Source organism: Xiphophorus couchianus, chromosome 1, assembly GCF_001444195.1.
Source record: "Xiphophorus couchianus chromosome 1, X_couchianus-1.0, whole genome shotgun sequence".
Classification (NCBI taxonomy): Eukaryota; Metazoa; Chordata; class Actinopteri; order Cyprinodontiformes; family Poeciliidae; genus Xiphophorus; species Xiphophorus couchianus.
In genome coordinates, this window is record NC_040228.1 from 18635575 (window position 1) to 18648481 (window position 12907).

The 12907-nt window shown below is 38.5% G+C and overlaps 1 protein-coding gene across 5 annotated transcripts in view; it reads left to right on the forward strand.

Moving 5' to 3' along the window:
* znf512b (zinc finger protein 512B) overlaps positions 1 to 12907 on the forward strand; it is a 36219-nt gene that overhangs the window by 13454 nt on the left and 9858 nt on the right. For 4 of the 5 annotated variants that reach the window (XM_028014062.1, XM_028014078.1, XM_028014084.1 and 1 more), the window contains 9 exons: positions 3874 to 3953; positions 4106 to 4234; positions 4493 to 4662; positions 4756 to 5033; positions 5148 to 5219; positions 6853 to 6987; positions 7670 to 7797; positions 8826 to 8918; positions 11022 to 11120. In XM_028014062.1, the coding sequence (XP_027869863.1) occupies positions 3874 to 3953; positions 4106 to 4234; positions 4493 to 4662; positions 4756 to 5033; positions 5148 to 5219; positions 6853 to 6987; positions 7670 to 7797; positions 8826 to 8918; positions 11022 to 11120 (1184 nt within the window). Of the gene's footprint in view, positions 1 to 57; positions 178 to 3873; positions 3954 to 4105; positions 4235 to 4492; positions 4663 to 4755; positions 5034 to 5147; positions 5220 to 6852; positions 6988 to 7669; positions 7798 to 8825; positions 8919 to 11021; positions 11121 to 12907 lie in introns of those variants that run through there. The other variant, XM_028014094.1, reaches the window with a different exon arrangement.

Genomic DNA, 12907 nt, shown 5'->3' on the forward strand with positions numbered 1-12907 from the left:
GGGAGGGCAGTAAGACAAAGACAGCATGAGTCTGAGAGCCCGTCGCACTGACAGAGTCTGGTTTTCTTTTCAGTAAGTCAGTGTCTTCTGGCGCTGCTCCACCTCACTTCTCTGTCTTACTCACTTTCTGGAAGCAGATCTGACTGGGAGGGAACATGGGGACGTCTTCGAAAGGAGGTGCGTATACGAAGAAGAGGAAGAAATGCGCTTAGTGTGTGTGTGTGATGGAGTGAGTAAGAGAGAGAGGAAATGAAAATACATGCAGAGAAAATACAGTATACCCGGTCGTGGAAAGTAGTAAAAAAACATGAGTGCATATGAAACGAGAGATGTGAGAACAGTTTTTTTAATGTAAACCACATTGTCTGCAGCAGACTCTTACTGTAAGCATTGTGTTCTGAACCCAGGTGAATTGGTTTCTTCACCTTTTGTCCATTTAGATTGAGGAAGTAGTGAAACTATGCCCTCATTCCACAAGGCATGTGTTCGTGGCAAATGTTTGTTTATAACTACAGTAGGTCTGTAGCCCACTGTGCAGACACAGACAAAGGCTTCTGTGTAAGTGTTTGTCAAGGAAAACAAATGCCTGTTCTGTACGTGCATACTGCTGTGTGTAGGGGTGTGTGCCTGTGGGTAATGTGTGAACGCTTGCACTAAGGGAGAGAGCAGTTGCAGGCGTAGCTAGGAGAACGCAGAGGTTATTTGAGATCGTTAGACAGCTGCCAGGACTCCTGTGTCCTGACTCTTGTCCTCTCTACTTTTCTTTTCTCTTCTTGCACGCCTTCAAGTGTTAAACAGTGTGGCGCAACAGTTGCAGGCAGCTGGGAGCGAATCACACTCTGACATTAGCAGAACAGCTGTTTTATCCCTGTGGCCTGTGCATGAGAACCGGGGTTTGGGTTTGACACAATGGGCCTGCTTTGTTTCAGACCAAAACAATGCACGTGATTGCTGGAACATCAGAGCACCAGTGTGCTCCAAACTTAAAACTTCTGCTTAAAGATTGTAATTTATTTACAAAGATAATCCAAAAGAGAAGAGTTAACATTTTATATTCATAAGCATAATTTATGTGCAGAACAGGCTTTGATTGTTTGCATTGTAGCGCAGTTTACAAAATTTGAGTCAGATTGTTTTGCTTTCACTAAAGAGGCCTCTAATTGTGGTAAGATAAGTGGATGTTATTCCCATAGCAACAAGATCATATCTTTCCCAAGAGCAAAATTCATTAATTATGCTGTTTTTTTTCAAGGCCTTTATTTTCTAGGACAAGAATTAGAATGCAAGCTCAATTTCACTCCCAGCAAAAGAGCAGCTTTGCCAAGTGCATCACCTCTCCAGCTGCTACCCAGCTAATAGAGAAATGCTCTGGTGCCTGGAGAATATTAATACACTCATATCAATCCATTGACATCACACACACACACTGGTAATGGGTTTGTGTACTTGTTTGTGCAGGACTGTGTGCTTTTATGTTTACACATTTTGGCAAGTATTTGAAGTTTAAAGTCTGCAATGTTGTGCCACTTCTCATTCTATTTTGCTCTATTTTCAGTTATTTTCAGACTAACTTAATGTTATGAGTCTGCAAAAAGAGATTAGACACAAACATTTTCAGTGGTCTTTGTCTGCGGGTTTGGGTCTGAGAGAACAAGAGATGAAGAAAGAAAGTGGAGGTGTTAAAAGTTTGCTGTGTAATTCTTGTGACTTGCAAAATCTGTCATACCCCTTTTCACATTGATGCAAAAACAAACTTGAGTGTGTCTGATAAAGATTTTATGCGATTGATCTCCACAAAATTGTGAATAATAGTGAAGTAGAAGGAAAATGATGCACAGGTGTAAAAAAGAGTGGCGTGCATTTCTACTTAACTCTCCTCCACAAGAGTCAATATTGTATAGAGCAGCTTTTCACTTCTGCTACAGCTGCAAAAGAGAGGTATGTCTCACACTTTGCGTCATACTCCTAGAGACCGAAGATTTTGCAGATTCTGTTTCCTTTTGTCTTCTGAAAAAACAAAATGTCCACAGAATGATACTACCACCATCATTTTCTGATCACAGAGATTGTGTTTTCAGGGTGACGTTCTCTTCCATACATAGCATTTTGCTTGTAGGGAACAAACTTAAATTTTGTCTCACACACCAAATTTGTGGCGGTCACAACTAGTTGTTGAATGTGCTTTGATTTAGGATTGAGGCTCACTGAACTGTAGACTGAACCTTAGACTAAGTATACAGCTGTGTCTAACAGGTTTTATCAAGCCATCCTTTGTGCTGAAGAAAATAACTTCCTCCGCATGATGCTGTCACTCCCATGTTTCATATGCGGCATTGTGTGTTTAGGATCATGTACAATGTTTTCTGAGTTGCCATCACCCTCTTCACTACCACTTTGACTGATTATCTCTGTTAGCTTAGGTGGACGGACAGGTCTTGTGAGATTTGCAGTTGTTCCAAATGTTTTCCATTTTCAAATGAGGACTGAAAAAGTGCTTTGCGAGATGTTCCAAACTTGGAGTATTTAAGATCCAGGTTGTTTTTTAGTCAACCTGGAAACACAGGTTTCCAGGTTGTTTTTTGTGTGGCTTTTCTTGGTCTTGCCATGTCGATGTAGTCAGGTTCAGAGCATATGTAAAGACACATTTTGCAGACCAGGGTTACCTGCAGCACTGTCATTCAGTATTATGTTCAGGCAGAATCATTCTTCTGTGAAATTTCCTTCTCCCTCTTCAACATCCTTTTTATTCTCTTCTCCCTCTTTTCTCACCTTTTCAATCATGCATACAGTCTTGTACGGAGCACACTCTTCATCTGTCTGGGCTGATTTGCTCAGGTAGCAGTGTGCTACGGAGAGGGAGTGTGGGGGTTTTAATTGTGGCAGAGAAAAGAGCAGTACTGAGATGGTGGAACCATCGAGAAAGATGAGCAAGAGCAGAGAGAGAAAAGAGATAAACTTAGTCTTGTGGTGAGAAAAGAGGAAAGCAGCAATATCAGAGATGAAAGAGGGCGCAACAGAGAGAACAGAGTGAGCTGAGGCAGTCAGTCTGCAGTCTGCTGTGTCAGAGGTTCATTCAAGCTCCTGCAATTTATATCCTTTGCTCACACAGCTTTCACTTTCGCACACTCATGCAAAAACACACATACTTACACATTGACATGCACAAGAAAGACTGACATGTGACTCCCCTGGTTTCCATTTAGCTCTGTGTTTACACACACTTGAGTCAGTCCATTTGTTTTTGTGGGAATCCCATGATATCAGATTCTGTATGTGTGGTGAAGCGCCTCCTCGTGTGTGTTTCTGTCCAAAACCTGCTTTATTTTTGCAGGAGGAAAGCAATTGTTCTGAAATAGATTTGGACAATTCACAGCTCTATCAAATAAATTGGAATATTACTGAAAAGTAAATTTATTTTAGTAAGTCAAATCAGTTCACCTATGAAAAAAGTACAATTGCTGCTGATTAGAAGCTTCACATTAGTTTGAAAGAGTAATTTAAGCTTTAACTGGTTGTTTCAACAATTCAACTGTTTATATTTCTAGAAGATAAAAGCAGTCTGCATCTTAAAAACAGAACTGCCAAGCTTTTCATCTCAAGGTCTTGGGCTCTTAGTCTGTAAAGAAAAAAAACTTTTTCTGCTGAAGGACTAGTGTAAAATACTCAATGTGACACTGTGCATGGTTTTAGGAGATCCCTCATGTACCTGTCACTATAGATTGTGAATCATTAATTTTGTTTGAACTAAAAGATAGTGAAAATGGTTTGTGGAACACTTCACAAAACTTTGTCATAGCAATTTGCAAGCTTTTATTAAGTGTGAAGTAGTGGCGTCACTTTTATCCCAAAGATATTTTGTTCTAATTTTTCCAGGTTTAATGTGTGACGACCAAGCAGATGGGAAGAGAAAAGGTCGGCCTAAGACTGACGGTCAGGAGCTTAGGAGCATTCCTGTGAGTATCTCTCTTGGACATGTCTGGGTGCGTTATCTGGGCTTTGTTACCCCTTAACAGAAGACAGTTTCTTGATAATGTCTGCAAGATAAACCAATTAAAAAAAAAAAGAATTTGCTGGTTCTCACTCTTTTGTCATTATGTCTATGCAGGCCCATTTGATAATACAATGGAAGGAAGAGTTCAAGCGCCGCTCCAGGGTTAAATGTCCATGTACAGGCTGTTGGCTAGAATTTCCCAGCATCTATGGCGTTAAATACCACTATCAACGCTGCCAAGGAGTGAGTCACTAGCCTCTGCTGCTTTTCCTGCTATTTTGCTGGCTATTTCTGTTTGGATTCTTCCAATAAGGTCTAAAGATTCAAGAAACGCAATTGAATCTTATACGACTATTGAAGTTAAGAAATACAATTTATGTTTTTCTGCTTGAATGACTTCTAAGTTACCTAAGAGTTTTAAATAATAACCACCAACTAATATTGGATAATGTGTAGGGCGAGAGCTTAATCTAGGTCCCCACTCATGATATCTTTCTTCAGCCCACTGTAGCTGAGAAGCTGAGTCACGGCTGTCCCTACTGTGAGGCAGCTTTTGCCACAAAAGTACGGCTGGAGAAGCACAAACTCTGGAACCACCCAGAGAGAGTTAGCAAGGACGCCAAGGAACAGCAGCTTCTTAAGATTCCTGTCAAATCCAACATCAAGAAAAGGTGACTGAAAGTTCAAATTCTTACCCAAAGCCACCAGGCGGATGTTTTACGTGTTTTAATGCCTACATCTGTTCCTTCGGTGTGTGAATTTAGGCCTATGGAGAACAGTCCGCCATCGCCGGTGTTCTTTAAGGTGAAAAAAACGTATGAGGTTTCCGCACCGTCTCAGAATGGAGAACTAACCCACCTCAAGAGTGAGAGGAAAGTACACAGTCAGATCCCGGCTTCACAGCAGATTCACCCATCGTCGCACACAGTTCAGTCTCAGTCGCAGTCACAAAGCACATCATCCGACGCAGGAGGGAGTGAAAGTGAAGGCGGAAGTCTTCCCTCCTCTTACCCCGACGAAGATCCAGAGCGAATGAGGCACAGTAAGATTGCAGCAAAATGTTGTAATGTACTTTTGTGTTTGTCGTGTATTCTACGTCTTTAATGATACAATTCCTTTTTTGTATTTTTTTTTTTTTTTTTTTTTAATGGTCCAGGACGGAAGCAAAAAACTCCCAAGAAATTCACCGGAGAACAGCCGTCAATATCCGGGACATTTGGGCTGAAAGGTAAACACCTGCAGATAATCCAGCCTTTCTAATGGAAATTTGCACTCTACCACCATTTTCAATTACCATGTCACCATGGTTATAAAGATGATAAATAGATCATCTGCGTAGACAGAATCAGCATTGATTACAGAAGACCTCAGGAATTATTTGATGTTTTATTTAATTATACAATTCTAAGGAGAACTAATATACCACTGTGTCCCTGCAGAGTTGATTTTAGGCCCTTTCAAGAGAATTGCATTTGGTTGTGTCATTGTGAATGCTCCCTATTGCTACTGATCAATGGAGCTAGTCTTTTAACAGCGTTAATGTGGCAACTGCTGAGATGCTTCATTTCTGGCTAAATGAAACAGTGAGTCACATACACAGCTTTACCAACCTCCTTCTGTCTTTGTCTCATTGATATGCTGGAAATACTCAGTGACTCATGTAGCATATTCGGGCTGTAAAGCACTTCTCATCACATGTCAAACAATTCATCTGCCGTTTTGCAAGACAGATTGCTCTCTTTCAGGCTGCCTCTCATAGATATGTATACAGTGTCTTGCAAATGTTTTCATAACCCCTGAAGTATTTCATGTACAGTATTTCCTCACTATATCTGCAAACTTCAGTGCAATTTATTGGTTTTGTATATAACAGTCTAAGCCAAAGTAGTGCATAAACTTAAGTAGGATAAGATGATACATGGCATAATTTTTTTTCACCAAAATAAATATCTGAAAAGTTTGCATAGGATTTGCATTCAAGCTCTATTACTATTATTTCACTAAATAACATCCAACCCAACCAACTGATTTTAATTATAACCTCAAGGCAATTGGCAAGGCGATAACAGAGAACTGCTTATTTTGTTGCTTGTTTTTTAAGCTGTTATTGGCTCTACTGGCTTTTATTTGACAGTTGTCATTAATGAACAATTGTCATCTGGCCAGGACTCGGAATGCGTGACGGCCGCATCGAAGTCCAAGGTCTCTATATATGGGTCGCACACTTTATCCCTGAGCCATCGTCATGCTCAACAGAGAACTATTTAATCCATCATTAAAAAAATAAGGAGATTACTGCACAACTTCAAACCTACCAAGACATACATCCAATTGAGATTCTGTTGACCTGAAAATCGATGTTCAAAATAAGGATCGAGGCTATTTCTGCCAGCGTTTGAGCTATTTCTAAGAAAGTTAAATATTTAATGTCTTTAGGTTTACAAAGCAGATAGAAACAAACCCCAAAACAGTTCAAGAAAATATTGACTAACTACAAGTCAGACTCTTCAGGTTTTTAACTGTACAGGACAGGAAAATGTAATTTTCTTAATACTTCACAATTTTAATCTACTGTCATTCATATAAAAACAAAAAATAGAAGTTACTGGAGTTAATGTACAAAAGCTCAAGGTGATGTGAAAACTTTTTCAAAACACTAATTCTACTAAAGTAATATATATTTACAGTTGATTGTCATTCTTACTTTTTGCTATCGTACACAAAGTTTAGCTCTTTGGTTTCTTACTAATCGTTGACCATCATTTTCTCTTCACTGTAATTTTTTTCTCCACTTCTTTTTAAATACTTTATTGTCCAAATTAATTACTACATTAGTAGTGTCTTTTGTATGTGCATTTCAGGCATGACTAAGGTCGAGGAGAAGCTGAAGGCAGGTCGTGTGAAGAGACCAGAGGGCTGTGGGTTCAGCGATGAGCCTCAGAGAAGACCCTCATCTGCTCAGTCCTCCAAGAAAGAGCCAGTGACAGCAAGCTCGGGTGAGAACCAAGATCTATGAAATCCTTAAATAAATAAAAAATAGGGAACCTAAAAAAATTTATTAACCTATTCTGATTATATACAAAATCTGAAAAAACAAAAAAGGATGTCTAAGTTTGCTCAGATATATTGTCTTAATGCATAGTTTATAAGAGAATCTAATCTTCACCCTCCATAGAGTTTTTTTAATGAAGCCACAGCATTTCAAAAGCTGAGATTTATTAGATTTTTGCTTTTTTTTAATTAATTTGGGCAATACCACCTAATTTTGTTAGATGTTGAAGTACTTCCTGCTTTAAATTTGTTCGCTCCTTGATTTTCTGTGACTGCTTCATCCTACTCAGGATGGAGAGGTAGCTTGACCAGATCCCAGCCATTATTATGTAAGAAGCACGTAGGAGAAAGGTCACTAGTGTGTAACAAAGCTACATTTAAAATTACCCGGGCTAGGAAGCCTGTCATTAAATTTTTACAGGGGCGTAGAAATTTAATTAATTCTTCCTATCTGATATTGTGCGTACTGCTTTTCGCTGGGCTCGTCTGTTCAGTGTGATTCTGGGAATTTTAAAACAGATCTAATAGATTCATTTAAACTGAGAAAACATTAAGCAATAAAATGTTCCTAATCCTTAATATTTTACATGCATTTTACAAGCCTTCCTGCTTCCCATTTGTGCTCAGGTGGTGTTTCTGACACTCAGTGGCAGCGAACAATCTCGGAGCGAGGTGAAGTGGTGTGCCCGACTTGCTCCATTGTCACCAGGAAAACAATCCATGGTCTGAAGAAACACATGGAGATCTGCCAGAAGGTATGCAAGAAATACACCTGTCTACCACACAGAGAACCAAAACTTCACTGCAACTGGGTCAATATTCTATTTTGGTAGGGGAACACTGTTTTATGACTAAAGCTACCAAACTACAATGAGCATGTTTGTTTAGATGCTAAGATCTGGCTGCGGACCAGAGCACATAGCCTGACTAATTAATTGTAACAGTAGCATCATTAGTTGTTGTACATTTTTAGTGTTAAATTTTTAACACTAAAGAAGCATGATACCATGATATTGATACTGTGAAACCATAATAAGTAGTTTCTCAAAGTTATAATTCTGTGTGACCTCTAATAACTCTTTGCATATTCTGTGATGTTATGCGATATAACATGATAGTGAATAAGCATATTACCTCTATTACTGTTTCATCCATTAAATTTCAACTCTACATTGTACAGATATGATCCAGAAATACCACAATGTTTTTCAGGTGCTGAGTCTGTATTATCAGCAGTGATATAGTGACACCCTCCCTGTGGATCGGTAGTTAACTATGCCATTTGCAGACCAAATCCTCCATCTTCCAGAGTCATCTTATGACATAGGCAGACCTTGCTAATTAGATTACATTTACATGTTATATTTGTTTTTGTGTTGATGAACCAAATTTGCCTTTTCAGGGCCTGATTTTGGCTTTTATAACAAAAATCCATCTGTACACAATCGGGCTTTTTTAAAGTGACAACTGTACTGTATATACACTAGATGACTATGAAAATAAAATCTGCCAGCATCTCCAGCCTGTGCAGTATTTTTACTAGTTTCTGGTTGTAATATACAGTACAGACCAAAAGTTTGGACACACAGTTGTGTCCAAACTTTTGGTCTGTACTGTAATAATTTTTTTATCTTATACCTCAGGGGTTGGGTTTTTTTATGAGAACTGACCAGATTGCTGACTACATGTTTGTGCGTTGATTGATTCAGTTTAGTGAAAAGCCAACTTTAGTTTTTGTTTCAGGTATGTAAATGATTCTCTGTTTGGCCCTCTCTGTCCTCAGCTCCAGGATGCCCTAAAGTGCCAGCAGTGCCAGAAACAGTTCCGGTCCAAAGCTGGTCTAAACTACCACACCATGGCAGAACATAGCACCAAGGTACTCTGGCACGTGTTGTGTTTTTTTGTGTTAAATGCACACCTTCTTGTGTCTTCTTTGTGTATCAATCTTAGCCTGACCCTGAGGAAAGTGCTTTGGGTGTTTTGAGAGTTTTGTGAGTGTTTTGACACCAGAGAATTTCAGCTGTTTGGAAACTGCTCTGACTTTTTCTTGTGTTGATGTGCTTCTTCTTCTCTGGGCCCATGAAGTTATACCTTATGTTTAAATATCTTTCCATTCAGTAAAATACATCTCTGTTTTTAATTCCTTACAATTGTATTGGAACTCATAACCTGGATGATGGCATTTTTGTTTTATTGCTCCTATTTCTTTCTGGACCTGTCTTAAGTCTGTCGACCAAGAGCTTCATTAAGATACTATCATGCCCGGTTTTGCATTAGAGCAATGACACTGCAATGAAGTTTGTTAAATAATTCAAAGCTGCTTATTTGTAAAGGTATCATAAAAAATTAACGACTCTGCAGGCAGTAAACTTTGAGGCTTGTAGTATGTCGCTAGGTGGTGAGCACCTAGGCTCCAAGGAGCTGATACATGGGCTCGTACATGTATATTTATGAAGTGTGTCATGCTTGGTAGTTTTGGAGTAATGATCCATTTGCACCAGCAAAATTAAACTGAGCGAATCAGCCATATATCTTCTGAAGGGACTTGTAGCCAGACATTACTGGCATCCTTTCAACTCAGTGGAGATGACTTCAGCATGTTAGGTATGTAAGATCTTCAGAGATATGAGAAGGCACGTTATCTCAGTAAAATAACAATGCACAGCATATTTTATACATGATCATAAATAGTTAGTGAAAATATAAAAGATCTCAGTATTTTGGATATAGTTTTGCCACTTGTGTTTTTGTACCCAAATCTCAGAGTAGGTCCTGACTGAAGTAATGGAAAGCTGAAATTAAACTTGTTCCTTTCTGATTGAAGGACAGTTATCATACTCACTCTAGCCACAGCAGCGACCCCTATTTTTAAATTATTTATGGCAAAAAATATTTATTATGTATTTGTAAGGCAAGTTGGTATTTCCACTGATCATATTTATGCAGGCATTACTGCAGAAAAGAACATTATACCGCAGCAGTAGCATTTGCTAAATCAGATTTATTTATCTAGTGGCTTTGATTTATAGAAGCATCATTTTTTAATGTCCTGTCAATCTTTCAGCCCTTAACTTGAACTCTGGTCCTTTTTTTTATGTGTAGCGATTCTTTTTACTGTATTATTTATAAGTATTTGATATTGATGTGGTTATTTTATTAATATTAGCCTTAATTGACTTATTTTTGTCCCTATTTTTTGCAGCCATAAACTATACTAGTTTATAGTAGCTGCATACCACTGGTGCTGTAATTTGGTATTTTTGTAGCATGTAGTTTTCAGGACCTTTGGCCCTTTGTGTTTGAAGTGTTTGTACATGGACTAGGCTATTTAAAAACCTTATTTCCATAGTCTGTACGATAGTTAGGTTGTGCCCTGGAAAGGCCTCTAGTCCATCACAGGACAAGTAATTCTTTGTCTCTCCTGGTGGTTCTCACTCTTCTTTTGTTCTATATATATTAGAGAAATTAATAATGCATGTTGATGCACAGCTATCCTTTTTTTGCCCGTCAGTGTAAATCACAGGCTCAATCTGCAGGCAAACATTATTGTTGAGATAAAAGGGCATCTCCTCTTAACCTTCACCTTTTATCTGATGCAGAGTTGCATGCCGTGTGTCTCATGGAGCGTTTTACGCTTGAGTAAACACGTGAAGTTAACCCCTCTGGGATTACTCAGTAGGTCCAGACTCTTTTCAGTGCCTCACTTTTCTTTTTTCTATCTGGCAGCCTTACCATCTGTTGTTCTGGTCTTGGCTGCGTTTGGCACCAGGCGACATTCAAGTTAAAACATGAGTTTGACAGTTGTCACAAACACGCCTTGAGTAACAGCCTCACCATGAAATCATTCAATGATCCTGCCACAGTGTGAACAAATGAGAGGGAGAAGATGCTTTCTTGGTACAATGTTATTGTGATATGAGGAAGCGGGTGGTGTTGTGGTGCGACAAGCTTATATGACGGTGTGTTTGTTCCTCCTCAGCCCTCAGGGAGCGAAGGCCAGACGGGCAACGAGCACGAAGAGAGAGAACGGCTGCGGCGAGTGCTCAAACAGATGGGACGAATCAAGTGTCCTACTGAGGTATTCTTCTCTCTAGTTCTTTCCATGGCCTTGTCTCTTTTCTGCCTTTTATCATATATCATAATTTTTTTTAAACATCTGTCATTCATATTTTTGTCAGTTTTGCTGTCTAAAGTGACATAATCCCTTTTCCACATTTGCCGGTTTGGATTTGGTGTCTTTTTTTCTCAGACTCCTCACATGTGCCACTCTCATTTTACAAGGCTCTTATCCAGTCTGGAAAATTAATTTTAGTATTTTTAATATCAAAATAACTAAAGAAAATGATAGTATGGAAAAAAATTATCTTGTTTAGACTGTCTTCCCTGAATGACTGTGTGTGTACATGGTTGTTTGTCCTCTGTGTCCCTGTGACGGACGGATGGATGGATGGATGTTCTGACAAATTTGATATTAGTTTTACTCATCTATCCATCCATTTGCCCATACCTTGCCCTGGACAAGCATCCCGACCTCTTTAATTTTTGCCAGTTCTAACACATTGGAAACACAAACATCAATGTATTTTATTTTAATTTTATGTGCTAGGTTACCAGAAATATATAGTAGTGCATGACTGAAGTGGAAAGAAATAAAAAATGCTTTTCAGTTTTGGCAAATAAAAATCTGAAAAGAATAGTGTGTCTGTATTCAGCCTCCCTTTCTCTGATATCTTAAATACAGCACAAAGAACTTCCTTGGTTTTATTAGTTGAATTATTTTAATCTCATATCATATATTTACTATCATATTGAAAAACTGTGTCAATAGAGGCAAATTGTTATCAGCAGTGTTGTATAAAGTACTGAAATCTCAGAGTCAAGTAAAAGTATAAGTACCTCTCCAAAATATGACTTTGGTAAAAGTCGAAGTCATTGACTGAAATGTTAGTTGAGTTAAAGTCTTAAAGTATCTGAAACTTCTTGTACTTAAGTATGGAAATTACTGTAAAAATGGATGTACTCAAGTAATGTAATGAAAAGTACAAGTAAAACAAAGCAAATGCAGTTTGAATGACATTTTTTATATTTTGGTAAACTTGTCAAATACACTTAAAATAATGTACCCAACCAAGTGCAGGCAAAATTAAACCTGCTAATAGATATACCTGCAGGCATCATTTAGTTAAGAAAATTAGGTGCTTTACCTATAGCACAAGGTCAACTTAACCTGCTTTACAACTGAACCAGCTTCTTAGTAAACCCTCCAGGACAGAAAATACAAAGTTTTTGTAAGCCTTAAGTTTTCCCTTCAAGTAAGGTCAGTGCTGAAAATGAGAAAAATAAATAGTACAGAAAATGCGGCCAACATGAAGAAAAAGAGCTGCTACGATTACTCTACTTCACAAATCAGTGAATCAGTCAATGCTACAGTCAGTAGGTGGTGCACACAACTGGTCATTATGCAAAAGAAAAAAAGAATTGGGAGGAAAATGCAGCTTATTGGCATCTGTAAACCTGGTTTTGAACTTGCATGCCTTTCCTATATTCGTTAAATTTAGTCTAAATTGCTATTGCTATGGCTTCTGTCCCCCTTGAACAGAGGAGTCTAGGTAGCCTGATACAGTCAACATTAAGCCTAAGCTAAATACACCACGTGTGGAACTGAAACAATGCCAAACAAAGTTCATTTATGGTCAACGTTTCACAATACAGTAGTGCCTAGTGACCAAGCTATAGTTACTGAAACAGGAGGATTATAACCATTTCATAAGACGTTACCTCGATGTGTTTCTTCAAGTTGGACGGGGAGTTTTTGTAAGATAGAATTTCCACATCTTCGGGCAGGAATAACATAAACTTCATGCG